Source organism: Mangifera indica, chromosome 3 (assembly GCF_011075055.1).
Source record: "Mangifera indica cultivar Alphonso chromosome 3, CATAS_Mindica_2.1, whole genome shotgun sequence".
Taxonomy (NCBI): Eukaryota; Viridiplantae; Streptophyta; class Magnoliopsida; order Sapindales; family Anacardiaceae; genus Mangifera; species Mangifera indica.
In genome coordinates this window covers 4,315,033-4,332,716 of record NC_058139.1, presented here as the reverse complement: position 1 = coordinate 4,332,716, position 17,684 = coordinate 4,315,033, and the positions used below count along the sequence as shown (strand labels likewise).

At 31.8% G+C, this 17,684-nt stretch overlaps 2 protein-coding genes and 1 pseudogene across 2 annotated transcripts; 1 reads left to right on the top strand and 2 right to left on the bottom strand.

Moving 5' to 3' along the window:
• The first annotated feature begins 2,251 nt into the window (after positions 1 to 2,251).
• LOC123210973 lies at positions 2,252 to 2,981 on the top strand. Its single transcript, XM_044629472.1, has 3 exons — positions 2,252 to 2,380; positions 2,483 to 2,684; positions 2,768 to 2,981. The coding sequence occupies exons 1-3, from the start codon at positions 2,306 to 2,308 to the stop codon at positions 2,836 to 2,838; spliced, it is 348 nt and encodes a 115-aa protein (XP_044485407.1). The 5' UTR covers positions 2,252 to 2,305; the 3' UTR covers positions 2,839 to 2,981.
• A 4,498-nt stretch (positions 2,982 to 7,479) lies between these two features.
• LOC123210843 lies at positions 7,480 to 8,425 on the bottom strand (annotated as a pseudogene).
• Positions 8,426 to 8,810: 385 nt separating this feature from the next.
• On the bottom strand, positions 8,811 to 9,258 carry LOC123210842 (probable enoyl-CoA hydratase 2, mitochondrial). The gene is made up of 2 exons (XM_044629332.1): positions 9,019 to 9,258; positions 8,811 to 8,938 (listed from the first exon to the last, which is right to left on the bottom strand). Exons 1-2 carry the CDS (start codon positions 9,233 to 9,235, stop codon positions 8,811 to 8,813), a joined length of 345 nt encoding a protein of 114 aa, XP_044485267.1. The 5' UTR covers positions 9,236 to 9,258.
• Positions 9,259 to 17,684: the final 8,426 nt, after the last annotated feature.

Genomic DNA, 17,684 nt, shown 5'->3' with positions numbered 1-17,684 from the left:
TATGAAAAACGATCATATTTTAAAGTATATTGAATTAATATAATATGATGGTTGTTTAAAAATATATAAGTAAAAAAAGAAGTGGAATGATTAAAATGAATTTGATTCTTTATAAATATTCTATTACAATCTTGGCTTCTTGTTTGAATTTTGTTAAACCATAAATTCTTTGTTTAGTTACTAGTTACAGTTTGACATCAGATGAGGACTCGAAAACAGAGGAGGGTTTATTTTTCTCATTCAAACAGTTCTGAAGATGAGGGATATGACTCAACGTACTCCGATCCTGACTACACAATTATTAGGCGACAAAGAAGATGTAGAAGCAACAATGTGGGCTCATCATCATCAAACGCTCCAACGCAAAGGGCAGATCGTACTGTTCAAATGGAGGGAACAGCACCTGAAATAGAAAGCTCTAACAGATCAAATACTGGTAGTGTTGTTGAGAGGAGACATGGACGTCGTCCAAATAATGGGGGTGAACGAGGACCACCATCCAGACAACCAAGTAATCGACTCCTAGCAAGGACAACTAGGAGAAGTAGAAGCTCAGACTTGCATCAAACGCCGAGTACTTCCAACAATAGCAACCAAGTACTTTCAAGCAAAAAAACAGTCCTGTCATGGTTGATTGACAAGGAGATTATTCAAAACAATGAGCAAGTTTGGTACATGGATGAGAGCCACAATGTTGTGCTTCAAAAGGGAAAGATTACTCCGGCTGGTGTGCTTTGTTGTTGCTGTGACAAAGTGATTACAGTTCATGAGTTTGAGGGTCATGCCCAAAGACGTGACCTCAAGATGCCATATGACAACATTTATCTCGTTAGATTGCAGAGTTATCTATTATCCATTATGGTAAAGGCATTGCAACAAGAGGATGAAGTCACATTCAATCTCATTCAACTACATACAATTGCGTCAGATAGAAATGATGACGCCTGCATTGTATGTGCCGATGGGGGAGACTTAATTTGTTGCCACCAATGCCCCTCTACCTATCATTTAAACTGTTTGGATATGGAGGTACTGAATCTCTCTACTGTTTCTTCACTAGGCAACCTTGTCCCAAGAACATAGTCCCTGCACATTCTTATTTATATACATTTATGCACGATTTTCATATTTATTTTCTGATGCAAATGTCTTCTAAAAGATAAATAAAGTGCAATTTACTGTTATTTTAATCTCTCTTAATTAATTCTTAAGCTGAGTCTGGCAAATTGTGCAGAATGTACCTCAAGGAGATTGGCTATGTCCTCGCTGTGTTTGCAAATTTTGTGGTGCTGGCAGCAATACAGAATGCTTAGAATGTGAAATGAAATGTATGTTTTTATTCCCCTTTTCTCTGTTATGATTTAGAATTATGTATATCATTGCCACCTTATGGCCAGGGATGCATCTGCCCTCAGAAACCAAATTGAAGTCTATAATATCACCATGATATTATAGGCTTACTCTTTCAGATATCTATTATTTACATCTCATAGCAAATTAAGTACATAGTTCTATAAAAATACAGCTCTCACATGTGTTGCTTTGATTCTGATACAGATCACGAGGAATGTCTTCTGGAAACAAAAGACATAGATCTCAATTGTCCCAATGCATTTTGCAGCAACATCTGCGGGGAGGTGCTTCTTTAGTTTATGCTATTGTTGTATTATTTAAATGATCATTCAAAATATTTTGAAGATGTCGTTTCTCTTTGCTATTGTTATATTCAACTTTCTTTTTTCCCTCTTTATAAGATATATACGAAGCTGAAGGAGATGGTGGGAGTAAGAAATGAACTAGATAATGGTTATTCTTGGACTCTACTGCAATGGATGCCAGCATCGACGATGTCTAAAAGTGGTAATGATCTACACAAAATGGTCGAATGCAATTGCAAAATTACAGTAGCATGGACCATCATGAATGAAATCTTTTTACCCAACATTGATCGATTTACCACAATAAATATCATCCAGAGTGTCGTCTATAATCGTGGGTAAGCATTATTTTTTTCGAAATCAATCTTCTTGTTTGAAAGAAAAATTCATTTAAATTCTGTCTTTCAGGTCTAATTTAGTTCGGTTGAATTTTCGACGTTTTTTCACTGCTGTATTGGAACACAATGATGAAATTATATCAGTCGTATCCTTAAGGTATATTGATTATTTTTATTTTTATTTTTGTCTTGTTTTTCTGATATATCCATTGTTAAGCTTGTGCAAAGTGCAGCATGACTATCCATTTAACGTAATGAGTGTTGGGTTGATGATGATTCTATAGGGTGCATGGAAACAAGCTAGCTGAGATGCCATTTGTTGGAACCTGTGAAAAGTACAGGGGCAAAGGAATGCTGCAGAAACTACTTACTGCCCTAGAATCTGTAAGTTTTTTTTTTTTTTAAGAATAATAAAAATTTATTAATCACTTGTTTAATCTTTATACTCTTTTCTTGGAACAATTCGTAATGGAAATTAATTTGCAGGCCCTTTGCTTTCTGAAAGTGGAAAATCTTGTGATTCCATCAGTACCTGAGCTTGTTCCAATGTGGAGGGAAAAGTACAGCTTTTCCCCCATCAGCAATAGCTTGATGAAGGATTTAATCTTCACCAACACACTGATGTTTCCAACTGCTGTCAGACTTCAAAAATCCTTGGCGCTACAACCCACAGACCCAACCGATGCAGGTTTTTCTCCATCTTCAAAATCTTTTTATATCTGATCTTATATATTCATTCATTAATTCAGTTAAACTTTCTAATTTCTGCAGATGATGATAAATTGAACAGAGTGGCACTCCCAGACCTGAATCTTGCACCCCCAGAAGACGATCTTAATTAATATCTTATTTTGTTTCACAGTGTCTTGTACGTGTGCCACTGTCCTACCATTATTTGATTATTACATAATTAATAATAATAATAAGCATACAAGGCATGTAATAAGCAAACAAGGGTATGACAGCGGCAAATACTTGAAATTAAAAATTGGTCTTTCTTTCTTATGTGTTTCCAAAATAATAATATTTTTAATGGGATAATTTAACGTACATATATATTATAAAATAAAAAAAGACTCAGTCTATTTTTATAAATCCAATAAATTTAATACCATAATAATCAAGATTTTATTTATTTATAAATGGTATCATAATTATTATTAATTACCATATAATTTATCCTTAAATAGAAGCAAAATTAATCTGACTACCAAATATAAACCCCCATTCAATTTCTTTCTGTATTCTTACCTGTATTTTCCTTTTCTCTCTAATGTAATTATAATTGTTTTGTTTTTTTGCCTAGAAAGGATTATAAATGCAATTATATTTTATATAAAATGAGAATTTGGTGATCTGTATTTGCTTTATATCTTTACATTCCTTTTCTGGTCAATTATGTTATGTATATAACATGTGGCCATGGATGCATCTGCCTTCAGAATCCAAAATGAAGTCTATTCTATAATATCACCATGATATTAGAGACTTACTCTTATTTAAGATCTCCGTTATTTACTTGTCATACCAAATTAATAAAGAGATCTCATATATGGTCAAGACATTGCAACGAGAGGATGAAGTCCAATGCCATGCATTCGATTTCATTCAGTTGCATAGAATTGCCTTTGATAGAAATGATATGCATGTATTATATGTGCCATGGAGACTTAATTTGTTGCGACATATGCCCCTCTACCGTCAATTTGAACTGTTTGGATATGGAGGTAAGATTGACTGATTAGTGCTGCAGTCCTTCTCCCTGGGGACAAGGTTACCTATTTGGAACCTTGTCCGAGGGATTATTTATATACATTTATGTACTATTTTCATAGTTTCTTCCTAGATATTCTCTTATGTAAATGTCTTTTAAAAAATAGATAAAGTGCAATTTATTGTTTTCTTTAATCTCTCTTAATTAATTATTAGACTGATATAAACAAACTTAGCTTAAGATTAATCTTTCTTAATCTTTATCATATCGTATTAATTATATGATATATATTATTTTTTATTTATATTATATGGTAACGTAGAAAAATGTATCTTATATTATAGAATACTAATAATTATAATGAAGACACCATGTTTGAATATAAATTTCATAGATGAAATAGGATGATTCAAATGATTTTGAATCTTTATAGATATTCTATTACAATTTTAGCTTCTTGCTTAAATTTTTTTAAGCCATGGATTCTATGTTCAGTTACTTGTTAAAGCTCGAAATAACACTAATATTTGAAATTGTAGCTTATAAGATGAAGACTCGAAAGCAGAAGAGGATTTATTTTAGTCAATCGTTGAGCACCAAATGCCGAGCGTACTTCCAGTAATTGCAGAGAAGTACTTTCAAGCAAAAAAACAGTCTTCTCATGGTTGATTGCAATGGAGATTATTCAAAAAAATGAGCAAGTCTGGTACATGGATAAGAGCCGCCATGCTGTGCTTCAAGTGGGAAAGATTTCTTGCACTGTTGTGCTTTTGTCGTTGCTGTTACAAAGTGATTACAGTTCATGAGATTGAGGAGCATGCCCAAAGAAGTGATCTCAAGAGGCCATATGACAACATCTATCTGGTCAGATGATAATAAGAAGGTTGCACTTCCTGACCTGAATCTTGAACCCCTCGAAGAGGATCTTAATTGATATTTTAATTTGTTTCACAGAGGCTTGTATGTAAAAATGAACACAAATGTTTGCCGTTGTCATGTATAACATTGTTTGCTTATTATGTAGTTTTCATGTTTGTATTATCTTCTCTCTTCTATATAAATGAAAATACATTAATAAAAAAAATTAATCATAATAGTCAAAATAGTGAAATACATCTAGGCATATTTTATCTAAAAAATTAATCAAATATTTTTTAAATTTATAACATTACGTTTACTTTAAATATTCAATATGGGCTAGAAAGCTAAAGAGCTTAAAATTTACATGATTCAATAGGATCCGTTAGGTAGCTTTAGTCGGAAATCACTCGGCATGAGGTCGTTATTCGACTTTGCCAAGGCATTGAACCGATTCTAGAAAGGATTGGGCCTCTCTAATTAAGGGATGTAACAAAAGGCTTTATCTTTATGAAATTAAACAACAAATTCATATTTTTTTGAATTTCCAACGACTCAACATTGATAAATTATTAAAATTAAAACTGAAAAAATAATTTTCTAATAATAATATGTATCTCAAGAATTATATATAATAGATACATGGGATATTAATTAAAATAGGCAGTCGCTTTCTCGCTTAAACATTTTTCGGCAACAATTCATACGTTTTACCTTTTTAAGCAAATTGAATTTTTCATTCCAAAAATACCCTCATTTAATTTCTCAATGTTTACCGTAGTATTTCGCAGATTAATTACTTACATTTAATTATAGGCATTAAGATTAATTTATCTGTAATGAATAAAATCTATAAATTGAAAAATAGATATACTACAGATTGAAAATGTTAATCTATGAATAAAATTGAAAAACACATTGAAAATCTATAGATTTGAATAAAATTTATGAATAAAATCTATAAAATTTATAAAATTTATTTTATAAAATCTATAAATTTATAAAATAATTAAATTTAAAATTTATTGATATATATGAAAAATAATGGATATATTGAAAATGGTACGTTTTTCTCAAAATGGTGCGTTTTCTCAAAACGGGTGCAGGAAAGTGTTAAGGGGTGCGGGAAGGGAATGAAAATACAAACGAGTGTGTAAAAATACAAATGAGTGCATAAAAATATAAAGGGGTGCGTGAAAATACAAACGGGTGCATAAAAATACAAAACAAGTGCATAAAAATATAAACGAATGCGTGAAAATGTGAAAGGGTGCGTAAAATACAAACGGGTGCGTGAAAATGTGAAGGGGTGCGTGAAAATACAAACGGGTGCGTAAAAATGTGAAGAGGTGCGAGAATTGACTAAAAGATACGGGTGCGTGAAAGGGTGCGGGAATTGGTGCAGGTGTATGAAAGAGTACGAGAATTTACTAAAGAGTGCGTGAAATTGCACCTCTTTATATTATATAAAGGGGTGCGGGAAATTGCACCCCTCCACGCACCCCTTTATATTATATAAAGGTTCCCACACCCTCCACTCACCCTTTTATATATCAAGGGGTGCAGTAAATGTATATATATATATATATATATATATATATATATATATATATATATATATATATATATATATATATATATATATATATATATATATATATATATATATATATTTATAATATATATAATATAATATATATTTTTTATATTCCATGCACCCCCACTCATTCCCGCACCCTTTCAAAAATTATCGCACCCTTTCAGTAATTACTGAAAGAGTGTAGCAATTACTGAAAGAGTGTGACAATTTTTGAAAAAATGCGAGAATTGACTAAAGGGTGCGGGAAGGGGTGCGAGTGTGTGAAGAGGTGCGGGAATGGGTGCATGTGCATGGAATATAAAAAATATATATTATATTAATAATATATATATATATATATATATACATTTACTGCACCCCTTTATATAATATAAAGGGGTGCGTGGAGGGGTGCAATTTCCCGCACCCCTTACACATTTCCCACACCCCTTTATATAATATAAAGGGATGCAATTTCACGCACCCTTTAATAAATTCCCGCACCCTTTAGTAAATTCCCGCGCTCTTTAATAAATTCTCGTACCCTTTGGTAAATTCCCGCACCCTTTCACGCACCCATACCCTTTAGTCAATTCCCGCACCCCTTCACATTTTCACGCACCCATTTGTATTTTTACGCACCCCTTCACATTTTCACGCACCCGTTTGAATTTTCACGCATCCTTTCACATTTTCACGCACCCGTTTATATTTTTACGTACTTGTTTTGTATTTGCATGCACCCATTTGTATTTTCACGCACCCTTTTATATTTTCACGTACCTATTTGTATTTTCACACACTCGTTTGTATTTTCATTCCCTTCCCGCACCCCTTAACACTTTCTTGCACCCCTTTTGAGAAAACGCACCGTTTTGATAAAAATGTACCATTTTCGATATATCCATTATTTTTCATATATATCAATCAATTTTAAATTTAATTATTTTATAAATTTATAGATTTTATAAAATAAATTTTATTCAATCTATAGATTTTCAGTGTGTTTTTCAATTTTATTCATAGATTAACATTTTCAATCTATAGATTTTATTCGATCTGTAGTATATATATTTTTCAATCTATAGATTTTATTCATTACAGATAAATTAATCTTAATGCATATAGTTAAACGTAAGTAATTAATCAGCGAAATACTACGGTAAACGTTAAAAAATTAAATGAGGGTATTTTTGAAATGAAAAATTCAATTTGCTTAAAAAGGTAAAACGTATGAATTGCTGCCGAAAAACGTTTAAGCGGGAAAACGACTGCCTATTTTAATTAATATCCCTAGATACATATATGTTTGTGTATGCATCTGCTGCAATCTTACTCACCTATAGACATTGCATCTCCGCCACCAACTTTCCGACCAGTTAATATAAGATCCTTTGCTACCGACCTTCCAACCAATCTAGGCAGCCGCTGTGTCCCACCTGCTCTGTTAAAAGTCACGACTGTATGAGTAATCTATCACTGCAATTACTTTTCGAAAAGGAAAAGTATTTACACAACCCATTTAATACTGTTACAATGCAATTAGGAGCCACTCTCCTGAGCAAAAATACTGATCTACTTTGGAGGAACAAATCATATGTTATTACAATTTGCAAGCAAGCGAACAGAACTAATCTGAACCCTCACCATCAAACAAAATTAAATCAAGTAGTAAACCATGAGATGTCACTTAAACTTTGATTTAAAAACAAAATTTAGTACATACCCAGGAATTATAGCAAGTCATGTTTCAGGTAAACCCAATACTGCATCTTCTCCTGAGTAATCAGAAATTAAAATCCATGAAAATTCTATTTTATCCTTTTCAGGAGAAAGAAACTTTCTCAATGAATAAATTAGAACTACCACAGACACGAAGATCACACGCTAGAGCCATTTCAAGTCCACCACCCAATGCCGCTCCTTCAATGACGGCAATGGTAGGAACAGGAAGTGCCTGTATCAGGTGCAAACAAGTTATATAAGCTCGAGAGTAAGATAAAATTCACAACAAAATGTAATGATATAAGCAAATGTATAAAGAATCTTTAACGGCAAATGAGAATAAGTATCAGCTCAGCATAAGTAGTAGGCTTTAACATTTTCTATACACACATATGTACGTGGAAATCTTCTGTAAAAGGGTGACCAAACATCAAGTCTTATTACCTCTAAGTATGAGAAGGTGGATCGCAGAGAGTTGACAAAATAATGAATCTCAGATGCACTCATTGCCCTGCGTTCCTAACAAGCCAATAAAAGGCGGAACCGTTTAGTATCCACTGTATAAGTAATGTCCCCAAGGAAAACTACAGTCAACACAACCACATTATGAAGCCACTAACCAAGAAAATAACCCATTATTTCATGATTCTACCAAGTGCCCAAGCTGCTACTCAACAACGAATGTTGACAGAAGAAAAAGATATTCTCAATTTAATCACTATAACTTTAATTTCCAGTACAAATTCATGATCAAACTTTTTTCCTCTGATTTATAGTTTTAATAGAAAAAGGAAATTGATTATGTTCGCTTTGCATCACATTTAAAATAAAGAAATAAACCCGTGAAATCTCAGTGATTAAAATTGTAATAATACATAAAAAGAGCAACTGATACCTACAAATCAGCACCAGCCCTTTAGGTACCGAACTAGAAATCATTACAACATTACAACATTAGCAGAAGAATCCTCACTAATAGTTTCACATGTATGCTTTAGGCCTCTCAGTAGTTCCGTTCCAATCGCATTTCTAGCTCCAGGCCTGTTTAAACTAACTTCAATAATTCCTGTTAATCACAACGGTAAGTACTTCAAATTAACAACAAACATTTCTAAGTCTAAGCAAAACAAACACATGAGCAAGCACCAGAATCAGAGTCGGAGAGTCGCTGAAGTTTGACCGATTCAGAGGAAGCGGATTCCAGAATGAGAGTTCTACGGCTCCGGTACTGATGAGGTTGGTTCAAATTTTCTTCTGAAACTAACAAGTTTAGCAATGGATGAGAAGGTTTATACCAATAGGTTTTGGATTTCTTCATGCAATGCTCAGCCACAGATTTTGTTAGACTCGTTATGGTGGCCATGTTTGATCAAACAGACTTGAGCAGCGACACTGAAAGAGAGAGATGCAGTTGGAAAATTTGATCAAAGTGATTTGATATTATCCTGAAATCCTACATAACTCAAGGCTGGCATCGTGCACTCTTTGTTAAAATATTAAAAGAATAGTTGTGGGCTAATGGGCCTCCATAATGTACTCTTCGGCCCTCCCCATTTCCAAATGTTTACAAATTTTCCGTGGATTTATTTGGGCCTATGCTAAATTTACAAATTATTTGGTCACTGAGTAAGTTCACACACTTGGCACATGTCCAATTTGAGCCCAATGGACCTGTTTTAGCGTATATTATCAACCACGATGCCTAGTTGGATATAATTGATATTTTTTGAGAATACCCGAATTATTGAGATTTCAATTTGAGTATATAATATGACATACATGATTAATCTAATAGCAAGTGTTAGTAAAAATTAAATCATCTTTTTCTCTCAATTCGTGTATGTAACAACACATTTCCCAATAGAGGCATGAAGGATCTTTTTGAATTCTTTTAAGTTGAATTTCTTTAACTTTCGTCAGTTTGATGCACTTTGATTTAAATTCATTAATTTATACAATCTACTATAATAGATCACAACACAAGAATATATACTACTTAGTTTAACCTTTTTTTATGAAAAGATGTTTGATTACCCTCTACTTATACCAACGACAAATATGGTATATCTTTTTTGTCATACAATTATATAAAAATGCAACGTCAAAATCATCATTATACTTTCATTTATCATTGTTTACATATTTCATATTCATTTTAATAAAATTTATAGATTTTTATAGTTTTCTCTGAATAAATTCTTTAGGTTCTTATCATTCTTGTAACTCTTCATATAAAACTCATCAATTTGAATACCTGATCAATTCCTTTTCAAGATTAAAATCATTAGTTGTGATATAATCTCATCCACTTCTAGGCATTATCCAAAAAAATTGCCATTGAATATTAATTGGTCAAACTTTTGCATATGGTATGCAACACCCATAAACACGTTTGAATTTATTTCAACATCACCGTAGATTTCTATCTCTATCATCATGAATGATCGGTATGTTTATCAAGAGTTGTGAGAAATTTAATTCTTATACCTCATCATACGTATAAAATTTTTGTATAAATAGGTAAATAACTCGCATCCCTTTCGAGAATAAATGATTTTTGCTGTAATGATCAACTATTTTTTATAGCATATTATTTGTTTTATGTATATACTATCTTGTGAATTAGAACTTGATTTAATTCTTTTTCCATCTCAATTGTTCTTTTAGAAAATGACATTTAAAATAATATCTACAATAAGTTTTAAAACTTATCTGAGAAATATTTTAAAATTTTCTTTAGAATATTTGATAAGATAGTCTTATTTAACTAATGGTTCAATCACTTCAATTTAATTACTTAATATTAGTGTCAATACCATCGTCAAATAAAATACATATAGTGTGTTATACATAGACACAAACAACATATATACGTTACAATCCCTAAGTTATTGCGTTATCTTTAGAGGGCAATATAGCTCCCACTATACCCTAGGTGTTAAAATGAACATTATAATGATATGCATTCATCTCATTGGGCCATCCCAAGTAGTCAAAATATATGTTTCTTTAAAATGTTTTCATCATCAGGAAGCGTACCGTTTTGATATACAGTCAACTAACGCATATTTCATCGTCGTTACTAACTCTGTTAACATACATTCTAATGGTTAGAATTCCTTAAAATAGAAATCTCATAATATATTTTTCTTTTTAATACGTAATTATGAATTAAATTTATTGAGGTGTAATATATGGAAAACAAATAAAATAAGTCTAGGTGTATTTTATACAAAAATGCAATTTTGACAAATAAAATATAATTATTGACAATTTCAATGAAATTTCAAACATCAACACAAACAACCTTGCATACTATATATTCTACCTTCATTGTCTCTCTTCTTCACAACCATTCCTACTTTGAGTCTCTTTTAAAGTTTCATTTGTTTCGAGTCTCTTTTATAGCACCCATATTATAGATATACGATCTAGTATCGGTCATATTACTAGATAGTTCAACCATTTTCAATTATTTAATTGTCTCATCTTAATTGCCCAACATACATTTTTTATTCACCTTCGTATAAATATCTAAGGTACTATTTCTTCTTCATTAAAATCTAAGGTGTATGATTATGCTATAGATTTAAAATTTCATTTTGTTTTCAAAGCGAGAAAATTTACTCACCCAAAATCGATGAATAAATCATAAATATTATTATTGATTATTTACTCTCTTTTTTTAAGATATAATTGATTTACGTGTTATGCATGTAGGGACGAATAAAACAGTAGACGTTGACACCTTCAATTGTAATTTCAGTTTCAACAAATTTGATTTGAGTAAGTTTTTTGAATAAAATATATCATTTTTATTTTTGAAATCTATCTAAATAAAATATATTTATTTGGTGTTGTTATTTTAATTTTTTTTAAATAGATCTCTTAGTTAATTTATAACTTGGATTTTTTTTTAAAAAAAATTTGAATTTTTTTATTTTCCAATTTTTTTTCTATGTTTCGTATATATCTTATATCGTATTGTCGTAAGTTTTTTTAATAAAATATAACGTTTTTTATTTTTGAAATCTATCTAAATAAAAGATATTTATTTGGTGTTGTTATTTTATTTTTTTTAAATAGATCTCTTAGTTAATTTATAACTTGGAGAATTTTTATTTTTCAAATTTTTTGGTGTTTTGTTACATACCGTATGATATAGTAAATTTTTTAAATAAAATATAACATTTTTATTTTTGAAATATACCTAAATAAAATATATTTGATTGGTGTTGTTATTTTAATTTTTTTAGTAGATCTTTTAGTAAATTTATAACTTGGATTCTTTTTATTTTTTGACCTTTTTTTTATTTTTAAATTTTTTCTTTCATGTTTGGTTATATATCATATTGAATATAAAAAAAAAAAATTTCATATCATATATTTTTTCAAAAAGATGAGAAAATTATTGTCATATGAAATATAACAAAAGTACAATAAACCATGAATTAAATATACAAAAATTTACTTCATTTTGTTTTTATTTTATAAATATTTAAATTGTGCAAATCATACTTATTAATATCTTACGATATGATATATGTGATAAATGATCATATCTTAAAGTGTATCGAATTAATATAATATGATTGACATATAAGAATATATAAGTAAAAAAATGAAATGAAATGATTAAAATGAATTTGATTCTTTATAAATATTCCATTACAATCTTGGTTTCTTGTTTGAATTTTGTTAAACCATGGATTCTTTGTTTAGTTACTATTTAAAGCTTGACTAGGGCTGGATTCGAGCCGAGCTCAGTTCGGTTTTTTTATGGTCGGCTCGAGTTTGGCTCGGCTCGTTTTTCATATCAAAACGGCACCGTTTTGTATATATATATGGATCAAAACGACGTCGTTTTGTATAAAAAAATTTTTAAAAAAATTACCGAGCCAACCCGAGCCAGCTCAAGCTCGATCGAGCCGAGCCGAGCTCGAGCTCGAGCTGGCTCGGTTCGAATCCAGCCTTAAGCTTGGCATCAAATGAGAACTCGAAAGCATAAGAGAATTTATTTTTCTCAGTCAAACAGTTCAGAAGACGAGGGATATGACTCAACGTACTTGGACCCTGACTACACAATTATTAGGCAACAAAGAAGATGTAGAAGCAACAATGTGGGCTCATCATCGTCAAACGCTCCAACGCTAATGGCAGATTGTACTGTTCAAATGGAGGGAACAACACCTGAAATAGGAAGCTCTAGTAGATCATATAATGGCAGTGCTGTTGAGAGGAGACGTGGACGTCGTCCAAGTAATGGGGGTGAACAAGGACCACTATCTAGACAACCAAGTAATCGACTCCTAGCAAGGACAACTAGGAAAAGTAGAAGCTCAGACTTGCATCAAACGCCGAGTACTTCCAACAATAGCAGCGAAGTACTTTCAAGCAAAAAAACAGTCCTATCATGGTTGATTGACAAGGAGATTATTCAAAAAAATGAGCAAGTTTGATACATGGATGAGAGCCAAAATGTTGTACTTCAAAAGGGAAAGATTACTCCGGTTGGTGTGCTTTGTTGTTGCTGTGACAAAGTGATTACAGTTCATGAGTTTGAGGGTCATGCCTAAAGACGTGACCTCAAGAGGCCATGTGATAACATTTATCTCGTTAGATTGCAGAGCTATTTATTATCCATTATGGTAAAGGCATTGCAACGAGAGGATGAAGTCACATTCAATCTCATTCAACGACATACAATTGCGTCAAATAGAAATGATGACGCCTGCATTGTATGTGCCGACGGAGGAGACTTAATTTGTTGCCACCAATGCCCCTTTACCTATCATTTAAACTGTTTGGATATGGAGGTACTGAATCTCTCTATTGTTTCTTCACTAGGCAACCTTGTACCAAGAACATAGTCCCTGCACATGCTTATTTATATACATTTATGCACGATTTTCATATTTATTTTTTGATGCAAATGTCTTCTAAAAGATAGATAAAGTGCAATTTACTGTTATTTTAATCTCTCTTAATTAATTCTTAAGCTGAGTCTGGCAAATTGTGCAGAATGTACCTCAAGGAGATTGGCTATGTCCTCGCTGTGTTTGCAAATTTTGTGGTGCTGGCAGCAATACAGAGTGCTTCGAATGTGAAATGAAATGTATGTTATTATTCCCCTTTTCTCTGTTATGATTTAGAATTATGTATATCATTGCCACCTTATGGCCATGGATGCATCTGCCCTCAGAAACCAAATTGAAGTCTATAATATCACCACGATATTATAGGCTTGCTCTTTCAGATATCTATTATTTACATCTCATAGCAAATTAAGTACATAGTTCTATAAAAATAAAGCTCTCACATGTGTTGCTTTGATTCTGATACAGATCACGGGGAATGTCTTCTGGAAACAAAAGACATAGATCTCAATTGTCCCAATGCATTTTGCAGCAACATCTGTGGGGAGGTGCTTCTTCAGTTTATGCTATTGTTGTATTATTTATATGATCATTCAAAATATTATGAAGATGTCGTTTCTCTTTGCTATTGTTATATTCAACTTTCTTTTTTCCCTCTTTATAAGATATATACGAAGCTGAAGGAGATGGTGGGAGTAAGAAATGAACTAGATAATGGTTATTCTTGGACTCTCCTGCAATGGATGCCAGCATGGACAACGTCTAAAAGTGGTAATGATCTACACAAAATGGTCGAATGTAACTGCAAAATTGCAGTAGCATGGACCGTCATGGATGAAATCTTTTTACCCAACATTGATCGGTTTACCACAATAAATATCATCTAGAGTGTCGTCTATAGTCGTGTGTAAGCATTATTTTTTTCGACATCAATCTTCTTATTTGAAGAAAAAATTCATTTAAATTCTGTCTTTCAGGTCTAATTTAGTTCGGTTGAATTTTGGACATTTTTTCACTGATGTGTTGGAACACAATAATAAAATTATATCAGTCGCATCCTTAAGGTATATTGATTATTTTTATTTTTATTTTCGTCTTGTTTTTCTGATATCTCCATTGTTAAGCTTGTGCAAAGTGCAGCATGACTATCCATGTAACGTAATGAGTGTTGGGTTGATGATGATTCTATAGGGTGCATGGAAACAAGCTAGCTGAGATGCCATTTGTTGGAACCTGTGAAAAGTACAGGGGCAAAGGAATGCTGCAGAAACTACTTACTGCCCTAGAATCTGTAAGTTTTTTTTTTTTTTAAGAATAATAAAAATTTATTAATCACTTGTTTAATCTTTATTCTCTTTTCTTGGAACAATTCGTAATGGAAATTAATTTGCAGGCCCTTTGCTTTCTGAAAGTGGAAAATCTTGTGATTCCATCAGTACCTGAGCTTGTTCCAATGTGGAGGGAAAAGTGCAGCTTTTCCCCCATCAGCAATAGCTTGATGAAGGATTTAATCTTCACCAACACACTGATGTTTCCAACTGCTGTCAGACTTCAAAAATCCCTGGCGCTACAACCCACAGACCCAACCGATGCAGGTTTTTCTCCATCTTCAAAATCTTTTTATATCTGATCTTATATATTCATTCATTAATTCAGTTAAACTTTCTAATTTCTGCAGATGATGATAAATTGAACAGAGTGGCACTCCCAGACCTGAATCTTGCACCCCCAGAAGACGATCTTATTTGATTATTACATAATTAATTAATATCTTATTTTGTTTCACAGTGTCTTGTACGTGTGCCACTGTCATACCATTATTTGATTATTACATAATTAATGATAATAATAAGCATACAAGGCATGTAATAAGCAAACAAGGGTATGACAGCGGCAAATACTTGAAATTAAAAATTGGTCTTTCTTTCTTATGTGTTTCCAAAATAATAATATTTTTAATGGGATAATTTATCGTACATATATATTATAAAATAAAAAAAGACTCAGTCTATTTTTATAAATCCAATAAATTTAATACCAAAATTATCAAGATTTTATTTATTTATAAATGGTATCATAATTATTATTAATTGCCATATAATTTATCCTTAAATAGAAGCAAAATTAATCAGACTACCAAATATAAACCCCCATTCAATTTCTTTCTGTATTCTTACCTGTATTTTCCTTTTCTCTCTAATGTAATTATAATTGTTTTGTTTTTTTTGCCTAGAAAGGATTATAAATGTAATTATATTTTATATAAAATGAGAATTTGGTGATCTGTATTTGCTTTATATCTTTAGATTCCTTTTCTGGTCAATTATGTTATGTATATAACATGTGGCCATGGATGCATCTGCCTTCAGAATCCAAAATGAAGTTTATAATATCTATAATATCACCATGATATTAGAGACTTACTCTTATTTAAAATCTCCGTTATTTATCTCTCATAGCAAATTAATAAAGAGATCTCATATATGGTCAAGGCATTGCAACGAGAGGATGAAGTCCAATGTCATGCATTTGATTTCATTCAGATGCATAGAATTGTCTTTGATATGATAGAAATGATATGCATGTATTATATGTGCCATGGAGACTTAATTTGTTGCGACATATGCCCCTCTACCTTCTAATTGAACTGTTTGGATATGGAGGTAAAATTGATTGATTAGTGCTGCACTCCTTCTCCCTTGGGAGGGATTATTTATATACATTTATGTACTATTTTCATAGTTTCTTCGTAGATATTTTCTTATATAAATGCCTTTTAAAAAATAGATAAAGTGTAATTTACTATTTTCTTTAATCTCTCTTAATCTCTATCGTATCGTATTAATTATATAATATATATTATTTTTTATTTATATTATATGGTAACGTAAAAAAACGTATCTTATATTATAAAATACTAATAATTATAATGAAGACATCATGTCTGAATATAAATTTCATAGATGAAATAGGATGATTCAAATGATTTTGAATCTTTATAGATATTCTATTACAATTTTAGCTTCTTGCTTGAATTTTTTTAAGCCATGGGTTCTTTGTTCAGTTACTTGTTAAAGCCCGAAATAACACTAACATTTGAAATTGTAGCTTATAAAATGAAGACTTGAAAGCAGAAGAGGATTTATTTTAGTTATTCAAACAGTTCAGAAGATGAAGGTTATGACTCTACGTACTTAGACCTTGACTACACAATTATTAGGCCACAAAAAAGATCAAGAAACAATGATGTGAGCTCAGCATCATCTAATGGTGGCGTTGTGGAGAGGAGACGTAGACACCCTCCAAGGAACAATAGCCATAATAATGGGGGTGAACAAGGGCCACTATCATGACGGCGAAGTAATCCACTCCAAGCAAGGACAACTAGGAGAAGTCAATAAAGCTCAAACGTTTAGCACCAAATGTCGAGCGTACTTCCAATAATTGCAGAGAAGTACTTTCAAGCAAAAAAACAGTCTTCTCATGGTTGATTGCAATGGAGATTATTCAAAAAAATGAGCAAGTTTGGTACATGGATAAGAGCCGCCATGTTGTGCTTCAAGTGGGAAAGATTACTGTTGTTACAAGGTGATTGCCCAAAGAAGTGACCTCAAGAAGCCATATGACAACATCTATCTGGTCAGATGGCAATAAGAAGGTTGCACTTCCTGACCTGAATCTTGAACTCTTGGAAGAGGATCTTAATTAATATTTTAATTTGTTTTACAGAGGTTTGTATGTAAAAATGAACACAAATGTTTGTACCAAAATCTGAGAGAGCAAAGTTGGTTCAATGTGGCGAACCAGAGAAGCTCAAGAAGAGTAAAAAAGAATTCTGTTTTTTATTACTTGTGTATATGATTTTTACATGCAATGGCTTTATATACTGTAAATTACAATCTATTTTCGGTAACATAATATTGTACAATCTGCTCA